This window comes from Talaromyces atroroseus (assembly GCF_001907595.1).
Source record: "Talaromyces atroroseus strain IBT 11181 chromosome Unknown scaffold_0, whole genome shotgun sequence".
Classification (NCBI taxonomy): domain Eukaryota; kingdom Fungi; phylum Ascomycota; class Eurotiomycetes; order Eurotiales; family Trichocomaceae; genus Talaromyces; species Talaromyces atroroseus.
The window spans coordinates 970,690-988,521 of NW_017971432.1; the positions used below are offsets into that span (position 1 = coordinate 970,690).

At 49.8% G+C, this 17,832-nt stretch overlaps 10 protein-coding genes across 10 annotated transcripts, besides 1 other annotated feature; 4 read left to right on the plus strand and 6 right to left on the minus strand.

The window, feature by feature from the left end:
• Positions 1-284: 284 nt before the first annotated feature.
• UA08_00340 (hypothetical protein) lies at positions 285-1,089 on the minus strand (the record flags this gene model as incomplete). The annotated part of the gene is made up of 2 exons (XM_020260136.1): positions 285-763; positions 849-1,089. 2 exons carry the CDS (start codon positions 1,087-1,089, stop codon positions 285-287), a joined length of 720 nt encoding a protein of 239 aa, XP_020124835.1.
• Positions 1,090-1,862: 773 nt separating this feature from the next.
• UA08_00341 (hypothetical protein) lies at positions 1,863-2,708 on the minus strand (the record flags this gene model as incomplete). The annotated part of the gene is made up of 1 exon (XM_020260137.1): positions 1,863-2,708. The coding sequence occupies one exon, from the start codon at positions 2,706-2,708 to the stop codon at positions 1,863-1,865; it is 846 nt and encodes a 281-aa protein (XP_020124838.1).
• Positions 2,709-3,017: 309 nt separating this feature from the next.
• Positions 3,018-3,437, minus strand: UA08_00342 (hypothetical protein; the record flags this gene model as incomplete). Its single annotated transcript, XM_020260138.1, has 3 exons — positions 3,018-3,149; positions 3,290-3,366; positions 3,401-3,437. The coding sequence occupies 3 exons, from the start codon at positions 3,435-3,437 to the stop codon at positions 3,018-3,020; spliced, it is 246 nt and encodes an 81-aa protein (XP_020124827.1).
• A 1,281-nt stretch (positions 3,438-4,718) lies between these two features.
• Positions 4,719-5,227, plus strand: UA08_00343 (Rodlet protein; the record flags this gene model as incomplete). Its single annotated transcript, XM_020260139.1, has 2 exons — positions 4,719-5,040; positions 5,094-5,227. The coding sequence occupies 2 exons, from the start codon at positions 4,719-4,721 to the stop codon at positions 5,225-5,227; spliced, it is 456 nt and encodes a 151-aa protein (XP_020124829.1).
• A 1,314-nt stretch (positions 5,228-6,541) lies between these two features.
• Positions 6,542-7,695, plus strand: UA08_00344 (Nitronate monooxygenase; the record flags this gene model as incomplete). The annotated part of the gene is made up of 4 exons (XM_020260140.1): positions 6,542-6,584; positions 6,638-6,720; positions 6,777-7,505; positions 7,552-7,695. The coding sequence occupies 4 exons, from the start codon at positions 6,542-6,544 to the stop codon at positions 7,693-7,695; spliced, it is 999 nt and encodes a 332-aa protein (XP_020124683.1).
• Positions 7,696-8,356: 661 nt separating this feature from the next.
• On the minus strand, positions 8,357-9,981 carry UA08_00345 (hypothetical protein; the record flags this gene model as incomplete). The annotated part of the gene is made up of 2 exons (XM_020260141.1): positions 8,357-9,523; positions 9,589-9,981. The coding sequence occupies 2 exons, from the start codon at positions 9,979-9,981 to the stop codon at positions 8,357-8,359; spliced, it is 1,560 nt and encodes a 519-aa protein (XP_020124684.1).
• Positions 9,982-10,262: 281 nt separating this feature from the next.
• Positions 10,263-10,970, plus strand: UA08_00346 (hypothetical protein; the record flags this gene model as incomplete). Its single annotated transcript, XM_020260142.1, has 3 exons — positions 10,263-10,501; positions 10,562-10,668; positions 10,726-10,970. The coding sequence occupies 3 exons, from the start codon at positions 10,263-10,265 to the stop codon at positions 10,968-10,970; spliced, it is 591 nt and encodes a 196-aa protein (XP_020124681.1).
• Positions 10,971-11,204: 234 nt separating this feature from the next.
• Positions 11,205-12,137, minus strand: UA08_00347 (hypothetical protein; the record flags this gene model as incomplete). The annotated part of the gene is made up of 1 exon (XM_020260143.1): positions 11,205-12,137. One exon carries the CDS (start codon positions 12,135-12,137, stop codon positions 11,205-11,207), a length of 933 nt encoding a protein of 310 aa, XP_020124503.1.
• Positions 11,740-11,807: a repeat region (Identified by RepeatMasker using a combination of RepBase library and repeat library created with RepeatScout).
• A 411-nt stretch (positions 12,138-12,548) lies between the features above and the next one.
• UA08_00348 (Signal recognition particle protein-like protein) lies at positions 12,549-14,057 on the plus strand (the record flags this gene model as incomplete). The annotated part of the gene is made up of 1 exon (XM_020260144.1): positions 12,549-14,057. The coding sequence occupies one exon, from the start codon at positions 12,549-12,551 to the stop codon at positions 14,055-14,057; it is 1,509 nt and encodes a 502-aa protein (XP_020124675.1).
• A 298-nt stretch (positions 14,058-14,355) lies between these two features.
• On the minus strand, positions 14,356-17,702 carry UA08_00349 (hypothetical protein; the record flags this gene model as incomplete). The annotated part of the gene is made up of 3 exons (XM_020260145.1): positions 14,356-16,151; positions 16,211-16,369; positions 16,757-17,702. The coding sequence occupies 3 exons, from the start codon at positions 17,700-17,702 to the stop codon at positions 14,356-14,358; spliced, it is 2,901 nt and encodes a 966-aa protein (XP_020124676.1).
• Positions 17,703-17,832: the final 130 nt, after the last annotated feature.

Here is a 17,832-nt window from a genome sequence, read left to right on the forward strand (position 1 = left end):
TAAGTCTGACAGGACAAACCTAATACTAGAATTTATCGCGAAAATCTTTTATTATTACCTTGGATACTTGCTGTTAGATAAATATAAGCACTTGTAGGCATTTATAGTGATCTGTGGTAAGCTCTGTCTCTGGAGGACGAACAGACACTGCACTTCTATCGAGAGTGAAAAGATTTTTATTGTTTTACCTAGATACATCGCATTGAAGGCATCTTTTTCGGCTTTTGTTGGTCTATTTGCTTCGGGTATCGATAGAAATGTTCTTCTTCTCCTTTTTTACACAATTATTGGGCATCCTCCATCTGCGTATCCTCGCCATTGTTCGCAGCATCAGCTGCAACTGGAGCCTCAAATCCAGCACCCTTATCGCATGCCAACAACCACTCAACAACCTGTCTAGCTTTGGTTGGTGGTGGAGCAGGTTTCCCTTCTTTTTCTCCCTCCTGCTGGTCTTGTACATTAATCTCAATTTCAGTCGTAGTAGCGTTCTCCTCGCCGCCGGCATTACCAGTATCCTCCTCGTCGTCGTCTTCATACGTCCCAGACCAGTCTGCTCGCTCAGCGAGGAAAAGCGCGTCGTGACCGGCATCGTTCTTCAGGCTTATATCAGCGCCAGCTTCGACGAGGGCCTTGACGCAGTCGAGATGTGTATTGAGCGCAGCCCAGTGCAGGGGGGTGTTGCCAGTGTAGTTTCGATAATTAATAAATGACGCTGATTCTTCCGGCGTCGTCTTAAGAATCTGGAGAAGATAGTTCAAGAGTTCTATACGCTCCGCATCAAAAGCTCTTAGTTAGTACAGCCCCCATCGCCCTCTTTTCTTTTAGATGAATGGAGAAGTTCGACCTACCGACATTCCCATTCGCAGCCGGCCAATGCAGTAGACTCGCCCCAGTGCCGCCTTCGCTCTCGTCTTCGGTGTCGAGCGCAGATCTAAGGATTGTCGATGCGGGGATTTTGTGTTCCTCGCTCCATTTTGAGATCTCGGCCTTGAGGGCGTCGATGTCGCCTAGACGAGCGTCGTAGATGAGTTCGTCAATGGCTTCGAAGGAGAGTGCCACTGGGGCTGGTGGGTTGGTGGAATATGACATTTCTCTCTCTTGGTGGTTTATAGACGGCGGTATGCGATGCTCTTCTCTCTTCATAGGGTAGGATAACCTGTAATTGATCAATTTTCATGGTATAAATAAAAAAAAAAGGAGATTGAAACCTCTGAAAGGTCGTCAAGAGGCAATGCCAAATGCATAGCCCGAGGTACATGAATCATATATGGAATGTAGAGATATATATATATATATTTGTCCGAGCATAGCGGGGTGCTTCACAACAAAACAAGCAATGCATATAAGTTGGGTTGATGACTAGACCAAAACAACAGCAAGAATTAACAAGAAGAGATGAACATACCTTTTTATGAGATTAAAAGGGAACGAAAAAGAGGTAGCTTGCTATCACCTCGAGATGACAAGGGGGAAAAAAAGTTCTGGAACAACACAAAAATGCATGTGGCTATCGCGGGTATCACCACGTGACTTGACGATAACTTTTGTATAGCACACTTTGTGCACTTTCCAGACTTCATAATCAATATTTACATACAGTTGATAATATTTATATTCCGTGTAGTAATATGGTATATTCGCATCTAGCATACCAGCACGATAACGGTAAAGAACATGCCGTGACTTGGCAGGCAAGTCAGAACTCCTCTCCAATGCAAAACCATACGAATCAAAACGCCCCAAGATAGTACAGAAATATAAATCATAAACCAAACACAAAGTAGTATCAAACAGCCGCATAGTGGTATAATGTCCATGGGATAAAGAAAGCGCAGAAACCAAAACCAACAATAGCACCAATTTCAATCTCGTAACCAAGCTCGCCGCTTTTCCTCCTTCCGTTCTCTCCTCTTCTCGCGAAAAGCTTTCACTTCTGCCTTGCTGAGCTTCTTACCACTGCGTTCGGCCTTGAGGCTTCTGCCATCGTGACTGTTGGCGGCGGCATCGACGTCGAAGTAGGCGTGCATCTGCCGTCGAGACTTGTTCTCATCGTTGAAATTCTCCGGCGCCAGCGTCGCGTCTTGCCACCTGCCTGTGAACCGATTGAAGGTCCCTGTAGCTGAATAGTCTAAATTTCCACTGGTCACTTGCACCTGTGTATCTGGCTCATATTGCTGCGCATATGGAGCTGTGGGGTCGTAGTCGCCATGGATAGCAGGATTGTAGCCACCCACAATCGCAGTGTGTTGTTCTCGCTGCTGTCGTCCTTCCCCGGCCGCGAGACCTGCCGCCGACGCTGCTGGCACACGGGGGTTTTCCCATTGCGATACACCGGTAATCCGGTTGTAGAAATAATATGCTTGAGCGTTCCCATCCCAGACAGGCTCCCATCCATCATCAGAGCCAGCACCCTCCACCCCCTGGCCTGGAGGCGCTTCATCAGGAAGTGGCGGAACCTCCTCGTCCGGCAATGGTGGCCCTTCAGAGTTGTTCTTGTCTTCTTCCTTCTCTTCTTCTTCTTCTTCTTCCCCTCCTTCCTCAAACCCACTCTCACCTTCTTGCTTGTCACCATCACCATCACCCCGCCCGTCTTCTACCTTGTCCTCGGCAGAGTTTATTTTCCTTCCTGTTGGCTCTGACGACTCGGCGGGCGAGTGGGCAGTCTCCGATGCGGCCGTCAACGGCATATCCGGCTCATGTTCGGTCATTGTTCTAACATTAGTAGAACTGCAAACCCGGGACAGAAGAAGAGAAATCTCAATCTACTTGAAATTTATCAGTATACAGAAGAGGAAAGAAAGCAATCAGAGCTGGATTTAGCCAGGCTGCAGAGAATTGTTGATTGCAGACAGTTCCGTGAAAGACGCCTTCCGAATAAATTCATCGAAGTTCGGAATCCCGAGAACCGCGCTAGTCCGCTTTGAGAATTATATATAACTATTTGCAGATTTCTACGAATATTTGCTCTTTTTCTTTTTTTATTTGCTCGCATCAAATGCAATTGAACGATAGTATGTTCATGGCATTGTGGGGCCCTCATCTAGAACAAGAGTCTCAACCGCGATAATCTTCCTCTTCCAAGCAGCTTTGAGAGTTCGTTTTTTGGCTCGTGATGTATGTAGTGCACAGCTGCCGGCCAACACAGACAACTGTGAGCCGTCAGTATTCAGGACGTCGAGTTTTTCGTGATCGTAAATCGTCAAGGTCAAGGCAGGGAGTGTCACAGAGGTAAATGAGAGACAAGATACAAGTCGATGACATCGACATCGAATGAAATCACGTGACTTACCTTGCAGCCTGAGGCAGCAAATTTGATCTCGACTTCAAATCTCTCGTCAACTTGCTTTCCGCGCCAGTTGGTGTTATCTATGTCGTCTTGTTTACAGCCCAGAAGACATACAAGATGAACCAATCCTACCATTCAAGACAACGAGCATGCCTTGGAGCAACTGCTGGGGCTGCTAGCTATGGACAATGGAGCAAACCCCTTGGCCCCTCAATCCTTTCGCAAATTTCGGGACAAAGCAGAGAGACCTGCTATCCCTCGGCCCAATAATGATACCTTTTCGGTATCCATGGATGATCATTTATCCTGCAACCCTGCATGGCCCAAATCCGTTGTCATAGGTCGGCAAGGCGAACAATTTTCTGCATGCCTATCTCTCTTTTTGCCTCTCTCATTTTGAGACCTGAGGGCCAGGGCATTGAGTTTGGCAGAGAATCTATAACCTGTATTTTCATTCGTCAAGTCCCACGAGGGACTCCTTGTCCCTCGTGTGGGACTCGTGCGTATGACCCTTGCAGGTCGATTTTGCCCTGCAGTGCGTTCCCGAATGCTTGGCGTGCCACGTACATCACAGGCTTGACCGTGATAGCTAGAACTCTAGTAGGAGTCTGCTGGGGTCGGCAAGGCCAATATCGACTATCAACATGACCAGGAGAGAGGTCCTAAGGGCATTGATGGAATTTAGAGATACCGATATACCCACTGTATACGGCCCGCACTACTGTCGGCAGCTACACAGAGGAATCTCCCTAGTATCAGAACTGAGGTTGCTGGGACATTACTAGGCAATGGACATGACATTTCTACCTTAAAAGCTACGGCAATAAGGTTTATATTAGTGCGCTTTGTGGCATTCAGGGAGTTATCGTCTAGGGAAAAGGCAAAAAGTGCCTCGAAGATGGTCCATCAATGTGGTCTCGATCTTGAGGATTGTTTTCGCAGCGCACAAATGAGCATTTCATTATCCACAGCGAGAGGAGAAACAAGGCTGAGATTTGATGGCATGCCTGAGCCTGTCGATATGAGCGGTGTTCCTGAATCCTCCCGAGGGCTCGTACAGAAGGGTGGTTAGAGACCCATCCGCATCCCTTCAAGGGCCCCTCACAACTGCTACAGCACAGGGTCTGGTTGAAATTCGGACGAATGTTGCATTCCAAAGCTAAGGTTTACACAGTGTTTGCTATACCAAACACGGCCCCTTGGATTGAAAACAATCCATGCCCAAGAGCCTCCACTGCTGTCTATATAAGGAGGCCAATTCCGCCTCCCAGTCCAACCTCTCTCACCATCATCATCACAATCACAATCACTCTCCCAATCCTTCAATTCTCTACCGAGCAGTCTTTCCAGACAAGCAACCAAAGACTTTTCTTTACCAACTTCTTGAACAAAGTTCATTCATTTTCTTTTTTTTCAAAACAACAAAATCAAAATGCAGTTCACCACCGCCCTCCTTGCCCTCGCTGCTACTGCAGTTGCCCTCCCCAACGTTGGCCCCAGCCCCCACAAGGGTAGCGCTGTTGGTGCTCAGAATGCTTTCTGGCCTGTTACCGACGGTGTTACCGTCGAGCAGGCCAAGGCTGCCTGTGGTAACGACAACCAAATTGCTTGCTGTGATGACACCACCTTCACTGGTGACCAGGTCGAGGTTGAGTCCGGCCCTCTCGCTGGTGCCCTCAAGGACCTCCTCGGAGGCAAGAATGGTGCCAAGGGTCTCGGTCTCTTCGACAAGTGCTCCAAGCTCAACATTGATGGTAAGTCTCTAGCATTCATTCTCTCAATCTGCTCCATTCTAACATCTTCGCAGTTATTGGCATTTCCGACCTCATCAACAGCCAGTGCAAGCAGAACATTGCTTGCTGCCAGGGTGACTCTGCCGACTCCTCTGGCGACCTCATCGGACTCAACGTCCCTTGTGTCGCGCTTGGCTCTCTTCTGTAAAAAGCCCACTTGCGCAACTATTCTACTGTTTTCTTTCCATTCTCATGTATCGGCCAACAAACATTGTCATTTCTAGACGAATTGTCATGTATCACTCGCAGTTCGATGGAAGGAAGGCAACGCACTATGGGAGGGATTGATTTCGGACTGATCTTGGATTGAAGGGTTCATTTATATACATTCTGTTTCTCCATGTTGCCTTTTGTGCCCTACCTGCTAGCTAGTTGGGGTGGTATAAATGTAATAAACGATTGCTAGGCAAACTTTATATACGTTAAATTTTTTTTTCTTCATTATTATAATCTGATTATCTCTAGCACCATTAACAGGCCATGGATACCTTATCTTCTCAGGCAACCGTCAGATGTTCATTCAGTAAGCGTCACCATCATCAAATCGCAAATTATATATCTACCTTGTCTCAGTTTCTCTGAATAACTTTTATCACAGAAAGTAGGAGGCATGGCCCTCACCTCACTTCTGGAGTTGTATGCACGATTCGACAGTAAGGGACGCCATCGCGCTGGCAAGAACCTGTCACTGCATGTATACCGCCCTCAAATCTACGCTGGATAAAACAGTCATTACTACCGGTGCGTACGGGAGAATGATCCTTTACGCAGCCATACATGGCGAGGCCACCATGAGATCCAAGCCCTTGAAGATGGGGGCTAGCATGGAAAAATTCAGTTACTATAAGGCAGACTATGCCACATTTATCTTACGACATACGTGAAACAAATCTGGTATAGAGAATTTCCTGTTGTCAGCCTCATACAAAGACGCATGCTGGGTTCTGCTTTTCATCCACTACTGGAATCAGTTGCGCCGTGAGCAACAACAACCCGATGGTATCTTCTTCACCGTTGATATTTTGCCGCCAAAGTTGGTAATAAACGCGCGGTCGAAACCATATATCGGTTACTGGAAAGGCAGATAATATCTGCGGCGAGACAGACAGGGCGTTCTATCCTCTCATTCCAGCAGTTCTCGTGGAGGGTCTGGGGTAATAATCCTTATCGATAAGAGGCAGCTTCACATGTCAATCTGCAGCAAGCAGAACTCCTCAGCGTCGAGGTCATAACACATAAACCACCAGGTTTCTCACATGGTATATATGTACGCATGATAATGGCAGACACAGAGACAGACAGACAGGATAAAATCCCGTGCCTGTCAGGTGATGTGTCCGGCAGGCGCTCACAGCCTCGGCAACTTCCCCACGCCGAGGCCTCAGGAGAATCACTCCGCATGCTCATCTTCTCCCCAACAACTTCCTCTTCTTCATGACCGCTTGGATAGATTGAATTAGCCATGCCTTTTAACACAGCCCTTACCCGGAAGCTGGGCATTGCAGGTGAGATGGCACCGTCTTTCCACAGATCCGGACAGAACGACTAACTGCGCCAGTCCCCGTGGTTCAGGGCGGCATGCAATGGGTTGGATATGCAGAGCTCGCTGCAGCAGTTAGCAATGCCGGCGGTCTCGGAATTGTATGCTGCCTTCCTCTTCTCTCACGGCCTGGCACTGACTCTCTTTCTCTCATCAGTTGACAGCGCTCACGCAGCCCACCCCCGAAGATCTGCGCAAAGAGATTCGCAAAACCCGAAGCCTGACAAACAAACCCTTTGGCGTCAACATAACCCTGCTCCCGGCCCTAGTGCCCCCCGACTACGCCGCCTATGCCAGAGTAGTCATCGAAGAAGGCGTCAAAATTGTCGAGACGGCCGGAAACAGCCCGGGCCCCGTGATCCAGCAACTGAAAAAGGCCAACACCATCATCCTCCACAAATGCACCACCATCCGCCATGCCAAGGCCGCAGAGCGCTTGGGCGTAGACTTCCTGTCTATCGACGGCTTCGAATGCGCAGGCCATGTTGGCGAGACAGATATCACAAACTTCATACTCCTGAGTCGGGCTCGGCAGCAGCTAACGGTTCCCTTCATCGCATCCGGCGGGTTCGCGGATGGCCAGGGACTGGCAGCTGCGTTGTCACTGGGAGCTGAGGGTATCAATATGGGTACTCGGTTCATGTGCACCATCGAGGCGCCCATCCACCACAATATCAAGGAGGCGATCGTCAAAGCCCAGGAGACCGATACTGCGCTTGTGCTGCGTCGGTGGAAGAACACCACGCGGCTATTCAAGAACAAGGTGTCGCAAGAAGCCGTCAGAATTGAAAAGGAGAGTCAAACCGGCGAGTTCAAGGAAGTCGCGCCGCTTGTGAGTGGCCAGCGTGGTCGCCAAGTGTTCATCAATGGTGACCCAGACTTTGGTGTATGTCTCCTCTCCTTATATTTCGTCTGATACTAACATGCTTCAGGTCTGGACCGCTGGTCAGGTCATCGGCCTCATTAACGACATTCCCACCTGCCAGGAACTGGTATCGCGCATCGAGAGAGAAGCAGTCGAGTCACTGAACAAAATAAGCTCTCTGTACAAAGGTGGCCTGCAGAGTAAATTGTAAATACCTGACTCGCTTTTCTTTCGACATGTTCGTTTACTATTGAAATGAATACTATGATAATGTACAGTGTTTGTTGGAATATTTGTCTGCCTGTATGAACGGACTAGACTAGAAAAACTAGGTAGTTATGCTCTTTTATCTTGGAAATGCAAATGATGGAAAGATTGCCTTACCGGGGTACCAATATGCATGCTTAGTTCTTTGTCACACCTTTTTATGAAGTACATACATACACCGGTCTAGCCATACATAAGACGAGTGTATTTTAGAAAATTTCAGTCAATGGAATGATTACCACGGTAGGTAGCATAAGTATTATGTAGGATGGTAGTCTGCTTATTAGAGTAGAGTTGGAGTTGAGTGAATCGAGAGGAACGAAACAAAATAAACATGAGCAAGGGACAAAAATCATAATCTGTCCATGCTGTGGTATATAGAAACGGGGGGGAAAAAAGAAAATCGCCAACAAGAAAAAAAAAAACATCCTCGCCTCTATGCCTCAATCAATCAATGTACAAAGAGTCAAACACCGTGAAAAGACAAAGCCGTAAGATAAAGGGAGAGTGCCCGTCAAATAATATGTCGCGTCGAATGAGAGATATGATATCGTATTTAGGATTGGTGGCAGTAAAAAAAGAAAAAAAAATAAAAATAAAGGAGATCAAAAAGCCCGAGCTGCACCCCCCTTGCGATACGCAAAGCCAGGGGTGGATGTCACTATTTCCTCTTCACCGTTGCCCACCACAGCGCCTAGGAAGCCTGCTCCCCATATCCCTGCCAATCCCCACATTCCCATTCTCCAGCCACGATAAAGTCCCTGGATGCCCTGGCCCGGTCGCCGGCGCCGTCGCTGGTGCTGCTGCCTGCCTACCAGTCGGGAGAGTTCGGCGTCTTCCTCGCCTCCTTCGGGAGAGACACCTTCCTCATACACAATGCTCCACATCGTGCCGACAATGCCGCGGTACGTCCTTGGAGTTGGTACGATTGTTTCGATTTCGGTGCTTGTTTCTGTGTTGTCTCTCTTTGGCGGCTTGCCCGACGCCACGCTACTACTACGTTGACGCAGAGCTGGTGATGTGAAAGTGGCAATCTGCGCTCGCCGCAGGACAGTCTCTAAGGGGAACCGCACAGCAAGGTCTAGACCGGTTGATACGAAGCTGAACAAGCTCCAGGCGGAAGGATTGAGAACGGGATCGATTGAAAAGTAGTTTTTGAGGAATAGAGGAGCGCTCATAGAAAGCAAATTCGGCAAACTTGAATGCAGGATCGTGATCGGGACGAGGTGGACGGGGATGGTATAATTTGAAGTCGGGAGAAGCCGTAGCGCTCGAAGAAGCGAGCGAGGGCCGTGTGTGAGAGGGGTGGCGATGAGAAAAGTGCGTGCGGTGTCAAGAGGCGCTAGAATAATGGATGACAGTGCAGAGGCGATGAAGGTTATAATTAATGTAGCACTTGGAGAAGACACTGTCAAGATGTCTTCGGTGATTGATGATGCGCTGCCCATTTCGGGCAGACCGATGATGGCGGATAAAAGACTTCGGATAAAGGTGTTGAGTGTCGGCAGAAGCAGCGAGTACATAAAGGTTGCGTTTGTTGCTTTCCAAACTGATGTAGGCCCACTTGTTGACCATAGCCGTGAGATTACTTCCATCAACGAGGCCGGATTCCTGATCTGCAGGCGGTGCTTAGAAACCGCAGGCGATTGAATATATCCAGCTCGGTCGGTTATCTGAGAACGGGATTTACGAGATCGCGGGATAGAAGGCGAAGGTGTAGTCGGAGCCGTGCTGGTGAAGTAAGTGCTCTCATCATCAGACGACTGTGAATCCTACAGAATGCAGGTTAGCCCGCTATGCTTCGGTCATGGTTTAACAGATTATATTCTATGCAAACCTGGTCCGAAGAGTCGTCCTGAAAGCGCTGGCCCTGCCTTCGTTGAGCACTGCCCACATCCTGGAATTCCTCGTCACTTGGTGCAACGTATATCTGAAGGAGGGTCTTTGCGACATCGAAGGGCTGCGCTAATAGCGTGCTCGAGTATTTCCATACTGCTCGGTCGACAAGATCCCTGAGTCCGTCCGACACTGATGGCGACGCATCCAAATAGTCGCTATAATCCAAGTCCGACAGCAGATCTCTTGCCGAGCCGCCTATGGTCGTTCTTGACGATGCATGAGAGACAATGTGCGCGGCAGACGAAGCGTTGACGCTGTCGGTGGGAGAGAGTCCGATGGGAGGAACGTAGTATGGACGTAATGGGTTTGCTCCCTCGCGCGACGAAGCCATGATGGGAGACTACACTCCGTGTTTAGATGCGAGGCATTCGATAGTTCTTGTGGCGAGCGTTGCAAAGAGACGAACGTGGGGGGAGTTGGAGTTGGTGATGGGAGTTGGAGTTGGAGTTGGAGCAATGATGAAGTTGGTCGAGGTTGCCGCCTTTTTTTTTGGGAGGGCTCCACCAGGTAACTACTCAGCATTTGATATCCGCCCTCTTTGCTTCGTCCGCCGCCGCCCTCGGATTTTCTATACCATTGCACTCCATCCATACTTACCACAGCCTTGCAATCATGACTCTGTGCAGGGAAGCTGCCCAACAGCTCCGACTCGCCGCATCTCGGACAGGCGCTGTTGAAAGATCTTTGCGCACCTCCCGTCGGCATTTCAGCGGACTGATACAATCGACCAAACCGAGACAGAGCATTCCCAGGAAGTCTCATTTACAGAGCTTCGCGCAGTCTCGACGGCAGTTCTCTGCCACGCCTAGTGCAGCTCATGGCCACATTACGCCGCCCAAACCGGGCGAGGAGTAAGCCGGATCAAGTCTTTGAATTACAAACAAAAGGGTTCTCAATGCTGACCGCGTCAGGATCAACGTGACGTTCATCGACAAGGAGGGCGAGAAATGGGATTTCCAAGTATCGGAGGGCGACAATCTACTGGATATTGCGCAGGCCAACGATCTAGAAATGGAGGGTGAGTCAAGGCAGTAATAAATTGCGCTCAACTTATTTGCTGACGTGCATTGCTTAGGCGCTTGTGGAGGTTCATGCGCATGCTCGACCTGCCACGTAATCGTCGAAGACCCGGATCTTTACGATCGAATGCCAGAACCCGATGACGATGAGAATGATATGCTGGACCTCGCCTTTGGGCTTACAGAGACATCTCGGCTGGGATGTCAAGTGAAAATGACGAAAGATCTAGATGGCTTGGTGGTCAAGTTACCGGCGATGACGAGAAATCTGCAAGCGAGCGATTTTGCAGACAAGAAATAGGAGGACGCCTACCTTTCGTTTGGAAATTTTTCAGCTCTCTACTCCAGCAGATGTGATTTGATATGGCTACGTTTGTCGCTCAGTGGCCCAACTTGTATTTGTAGATAGATATACGGACGTCATTTAGCTTGTAACAGAAAAGACTCTACAAAAAGACTTTTTGAAAAAGGGGAAAAAAAAACACCGAGCAGAAAATGTCACTAAACGCCGAAGATATGCACAATAGGGTAATCCTTAAGCTTCCTCAATGTTCAAAGCCTTCCCCTTCTTCCCGTTGATAAGCTCCAAGAAGCTCTGCTTGCTAACCTCATTTGCTGCCTTCTTCCTCTCTTCAATACCGACAGTGCCCTTCTTCTGCTCGGCTCGCGCGGCCTCTTCTCCACGAACCTGTGCGGCACGGACTGCATTAAACAGCTTCACCACACCACGTTGCGCAATCTTGCGTAGCCTCTTTTCCTCTTCGGCCGTCTGGCCAGCTTCTCCACGCTCAATACCAAGCACGTCTCGAACTCGCCCTCTGTCCTGCTCTTCCTTCTTCTCGGCGCGTAGTCTTGAACGCGCTCGCTGCTCAAGACGCTCATTTGCAAGGTCGAACGAAGCCTGAGCCACGGCTTTGCTTCGAGATAACACGGGATCTGCGCGCGCAGATGTAGGTAGTTTTGTCGACAAGATTTTGGACATGGATGTAGAAAAGGCCGAGGGGTCATGGCGTTTCGGAAGTGTCTTCCCACCCGACTCTGCTTCTTCTTCTTCGTCGTCTTCATCATCATCATCATCATCTGGGAGAGAGAACTCGTCCTCTAATTCGTCTTCGTCATCGTCATCCTCTTCGTTATCATTTTTAGATGCATTCAGGTCTGGCTCGTCGTCCTCATCCATCAGGTCGTCATCTTCACTATCGCGATCTTCCTCAACCTCTTTTCGCTTTGAGGCCTTGTTTGTGGGCTTGCTCGTCTTCTTTCCAGTTTTTGCACCTTTCTCAGTGTGTTGTTCGTCGTCCGAGTCCAATAAATCCACGGGAGCAAACGTGGCAGCATCGTTATCGCTCTCTTCTTCCTCGCTGCTGCTGTGGTAATTGGTCTGTTTTCTGACCTTCTTTTTTGGCTGTATCCTCCCGGCCATTCCATCTTGCACTTTCCGTTTCTTTGAAGCCGACGTGAGAGCCATTGTTGCGAATATTCTGCTTTGCTGTATGCAGATTGTTGCAGTGCGGATAAGAAGCTCTGCTATATTTTTTTTTTTTGAGACTCTCTATAGGCGGAGCTGAGCGCGCTCCGATTGGTGGAGAACTCCGCAATCTGGACTTGCCACGCCCACTCACTCCCATCCCACTCTGTCTCGACACCAGCGAACTAGCCTTGCACACGCCAGAAGCACACGGGGCTGCTTTCTCGTTGCTGGATTAGGAGCCCTCGTATACAGACCGGCATGGTTCTCCAAGATTTAGGGCGGCGCATCAACGCCGCCGTAAGCGACCTTACAAGGTCGAACACTGTGGATGAGAAGGTAGCGATCTGAGACACTACACTTGTGTGTATTGCGGACTAACCAACCCTCTTACTATAGGCATTTGATGATATGTTGAAAGAGATCTGCTCTGCCCTTCTGTCTGCAGACGTCAATGTCCGACTAGTTCAGAGCCTGCGAAAGTCCATCAAATCGAGCGTTAACTTTGCGTCACTTCCCTCAGCAGTCAACAAAAAGCGCTTGATTCAGAAGGCCGTCTTCGATGAGCTGGTTGCCCTTGTCAATCCTCATGCGGAACCGTTTAAGCCAAAGAAAGGACGAGTCAATGTGATTATGTTCGTGGGGTTACAGGGCGCGGGCAAGACGACAACATGTACGAAATTGGCGAGACATTATCAGATGCGCGGTTTCAAGACGGCTCTCGTCTGCGCCGACACATTCCGTGCCGGTGCGTTTGATCAGTTGAAGCAAAATGCCATCAAAGCAAAGATCCCGTACTACGGCAGTCTCACGCAGACGGATCCTGTCGTTGTGGCGGCGGAGGGTGTTGCGCAATTCAAGAAGGAACGGTTCGATGTTATCATTGTGGATACGAGTGGTCGACACAAGCAGGAAGAAGACCTCTTCGAAGAAATGACGCAGATTCAAAATGCAGTATCCCCCGATCAGACTATTCTAGTTCTCGATAGCACCATCGGTCAGGCCGCCGAGGCACAATCGTCAGCCTTCAAAGCCACCGCAGATTTCGGTGCTATTATCATTACCAAGACTGACGGCCATGCTGCTGGCGGTGGTGCCATCTCTGCTGTTGCTGCTACACATACTCCTATCATCTTCCTGGGTACCGGCGAGCACATGATGGACCTAGAGCGATTTGAGCCCAAGGCATTCGTGCAGAAACTGCTTGGAATGGGAGACATGGCCGGATTGGTTGAGCATGTGCAGGCTATGACTAAAGACTCAGCAGGCGCCAAGGAGACTTATAAACACATTTCAGCTGGTATCTACACTTTACGCGACTTCCGGGAGAACATCACGTCGATCATGAAAATGGGTCCATTGTCCAAAATCTCAGGCATGATTCCCGGCTTGTCAAACATCACCGCTGGATTGGATGATGAAGACGGATCTATGAAACTACGACGCATGATCTACCTCTTTGATAGCATGACTACAGCCGAGCTTGACAGCGACGGCAAGATCTTCGTCGAACAGCCGAGTCGTATCGTTCGCCTTGCCTGTGGTAGTGGCACCACGGTCCGTGAAGTCGAAGACCTCCTATCACAACATCGCATGATGGCCGGTATGGCCAAAAGGGTCGGTGGACAGCGTAAGCAAATGCAACGTGCCCAGAATATGCTCAAGGGCGGGAATAAGGAACAGCAAATGGCTGCTATGCAGAAACGGATGCAGTCAATGGGTGGTGCCGGTGGTATGGGAGGTATGCCTGGTATGGGCGATATGGCCAAGATGATGCAAATGCTACAGGGACAGGGAGGTGGCGGTGGGATGCCGAATTTTGGCGGCATGGATTTGCAAAGTATGATGAGCCAGATGAGTGGACTTATGGGTGGCGGTGGTGGTGGAGGAGGAGGAGGAGGCAGAGGAAGGGGACGATGAAGATATTTCTTTTTCTCTTTCTGTTCTTTTATATCTTTATGACTTGCCTGGTTCTTTTCTATTCTTATTGATTCCCACCCCTTTTGCATAATGCATGGCTGGAAAAGAATCTCAGATGTTTGGCATGCCCTGGAGTTACTTGGGCGTTGGGATTGAGTTTGTAGCCTGTACAGCGTACCAAATCAGATGATTCTCGACGTCTTAATATGTAGTAGTATTCTGGTTATAAAAGAGGAATCCTTTGCATAGGTATCAAGGTGCTTTCAAAACATGGATCTCGACACAGATATTTAAAGCCCTAATCAACTCTCATCTCTTTCCGCTCCCAATACAGAAACGGTGCAAGCCTCTCTTTGACATCATCCCACAAAGCCTTTGCTTTCTCTTCAACATATCCAATTCCCTCTTGTAGCCCCCATCCTTGCAAACGGGCTTGATCATACAACACTTTGCCCGGTGGCAAGCGTGTGCCTACCTCGGTGGAATGCAAGGGAATAGACAACTGATACTTCCAGACAACCTTGTCATCGGTGTGTAAGGAATAGGTGAGCACCGAATGCGAATCCTTGCCATCACTATCACTGCCACTGCCACCTTCGATGACGTCCGAAGCACCGCCCGTTCCGTCGTAAAGATCAATATCAATTTGTCCAAACTTGACATTTCCATTTGGCACGTATTTAACCATGATATCCTCGCTATCAGTCTGATAATACGAGCGAATTGGGAGATAGAACATGTTTAATGGGCCCACACTGAATTCATGGATACCGTATTTATCTGGCGTATCCGCAACAAGCTCGTTGGAGCTGAGCTGATACTCCGGGTCAGGGAAACGAGTTGCACCGAATTCATGGCGATCACCGCTCAAAAGGACAATGCGAACGCCGAGTTCTCGCTCAGCACGCCACATTGCCTCGAACACGGTCCGGCGTTCGTTGAGGAATCCTCCCCATGTATCCTGCGTGCCAACGTGCCAGTTCTTGGTAAATGGAACGCTGGATGCGACGATTTTCCACTTGACCTCCGCAGGTTCAGGGCGTGCTATGAAGGTTAGAAGAGAGCTGAGCTGTGCATGTCCGAGGATTGTAGAGTTGGGGAGATTGGCTGTTGTACGATATGTGCGGGTGTCAAGCATGAAGATAGATGCCGGCCCTTGGATGAAGGAGAAATAGGTCGTGTTCTCCGGTGCGGCATGTGGCATTGGTGGGATTGGAGGATTCACGCTGACGTGATACAAAGAGTATGGGTCAACTGCCTCGGGATAAGGATGGGTCATGTTACCCTGGTCCCAATCATTCTCAATTTCATGATCATCTAGTGTATGGATCCAGGGTAAGTCGATGGGCCGCTCGTCCGCGGGCTCGTGCCAGCTCGGAGAGGAATAGACACGCCTGTACTCGCTTCGGTATTCTTCCAATGAGGATCCATGCCGGAGGGGTACGTCGATATAAATGAAGTCCCCGAGAAAGAGCATGAAAGAAGGCCGACTCAGCGAGGGCAATTTCTTGATCGCATGCGAGATTTGTTCAATACCAGCAATGCGGAGGGGGTGTGAAAACGGATTGTACGGGAAATTCGGCTTGATACAACTCGAGGTCAAGAAACTCAGTCTGTTGGCAGCCTGTGTCCCGGATCGCGGAGCAGTAATGAAAGTGCCGGTTTGGTTATTCGAGAGCGCGTAGTGGTATTGAGTTGCAGGCTTAAGGTTCTTCAAGGTCACCGGAACCGTGTAGTCGGTTTCGTTGGTAAGCTTGTATATCTTGCCTTCTTCAATCCATTCTCCAAGATTCGACTGGGCTGCTTCCTGATACTTGATCGTCACGGGGAAATTTGCGACGTCCGGTTCTCTCACGAGTAGATTCGCGGTGGTTGGGGAGACATAGCCAATGCGCGAGAAGGCGAGGTCCTCGGTGGGATATAGAACTCGACCGCGTTGCAGAAAGTCGAGGGTGGAGCCTGTCAATGCCACGTTGACCAGGACATTTAGCGCTGTCGCGAGAACTTGTTTCTTCGACGGGACGCCCGTGAGAAGTGCTTTGCCGGCAGATAGCCAGGACGTTTCTGCCTTTTCTGCATTCAACTCATCGGTAGCTAGAGCGGCTCAGTATGTGTATTCTTGAGAAGCAAGCGATGACTGTCAGGCAGCTCACTTGTTGGTTTGTCCTCGGCTGGCGTCGCGTCGGCCGGCGCAAAAAACAGCAAGGTTGAAGAGAGATAGATTCCGGAGCAGGTCAAAATGATAGGAGGAAACAGGTGGCCTGGAACCTTGACAGACGGTGTATATAGTGTCAGAATGTGATTCAATGGGTCTAGAGGCGAGAGAGAGATGTAGCTACCCATCGCAGGAAAATGAAGCTCGCGATCCGGATCAGCGCGGAGCTGGTTGCCGTTGAAACAGTGAGCCAGCTCATCGCGACACAATCGCGGTCATGGGCTCTATAGGCTTTCTGGAGTAGAAAAGGAGAAAGACAGGGCCTGGATGTGCGTATGTAGTCTGTAGGTTATACGGGTGCCAGTGGTATGCGATGCGGACCGGCAGAGACTGACTTTGATTGGTTGTCTGTCTATGACATCATGATTTTCTCGGGCTTGCGCGTAGTGCTCTACAATCTACTTCCTGTAAATCAGAATTCATGGTCTTGCAATCAATAGGCTATCTATTCATCAACGCTGGCCTCTGCTCTGGCCCTGCATACTATTCAAAAGACCTATGAGCCCGTCTCTCAACGATCCCATGCCAGCCACCATCTGTGCTGTTGTGAGCACACGCTCCATTCCCATACTGAGCGACATCTCGGCCGCCCATTGCCAGGGCTTCTCCAGTCCTCCAGGCAGAGCATTGAAGTACTCCCAGCCCATGACACCTCCGAAATCAGGGAATTGCACTGTCAGAAACCCAAGCACGGGGCCCAGTTCCTCGGAAGAGACCCATCCCTGGCCGCCATTTCCAGGGTTCGTCAGCACACCCATAACAACCTTGCTCGCTGGCCATCCGCTGGCAATGATGGCAGCATATATGCGAGGATCTTCAGCACGGCCCCAGCCGTTGTAGAATTGTGCATTATACCAGTTTATCTTCGGCCCGCGGCTCTGCTCGAGCTCGCGATAATTGAAGCCAGACAGATTGCCCAACCCGACAAGAGCAGCCGCGACTGGAGCTAGAGTGATTATAAAGCCGTCACCGAGGTCAGCCTTGAGCCGGTCAATCAGTCTGATGATGCCCTGCAATGACATGGCCTCTTCGACATCCAGATCCAACCCGTCAAGCCCATACCGGCGAATGATAGCCAGCAACGGCGCGTAGTAGGCCTCGAACTCTTCCTGTAGCCCATCTAACCGCTGGAAACTCCCGCGGGCAGCTCCGCCCAGCATGCCCATGACCTTGACTCCCGTTCGCTGGATCAGAGGCACCTCCGCCCATAGTGGATTGTATATGGGATTGTCGGGCGGGTCATTATTGAGCGTAATGTCCCCCGGCTGGCCATTTATGTGAAAGGCAGCGAGTATGACATGTGTTGCGCCGGTATAGTTCTCTATCAAAGGTAACATAGGCACATAGCCGTGCTCACGAGGCACTAACGTTTGGTGATAAAGCACTATGCGGCGCTGGCTGGGAGCCCCAGCGCGAGGCAAAGGTGGCATTTGGAGTGCCGCTTGGGATACTCTGGAAGAGTCAGTCAGGCTGCTGAACTACTGGAGAAATATTCTTTTCTTCCTGGCAATATCGACGAGGTTGAAGGTGAAGAGCAGAGCTGAAGTTGGCTCGCAGGCT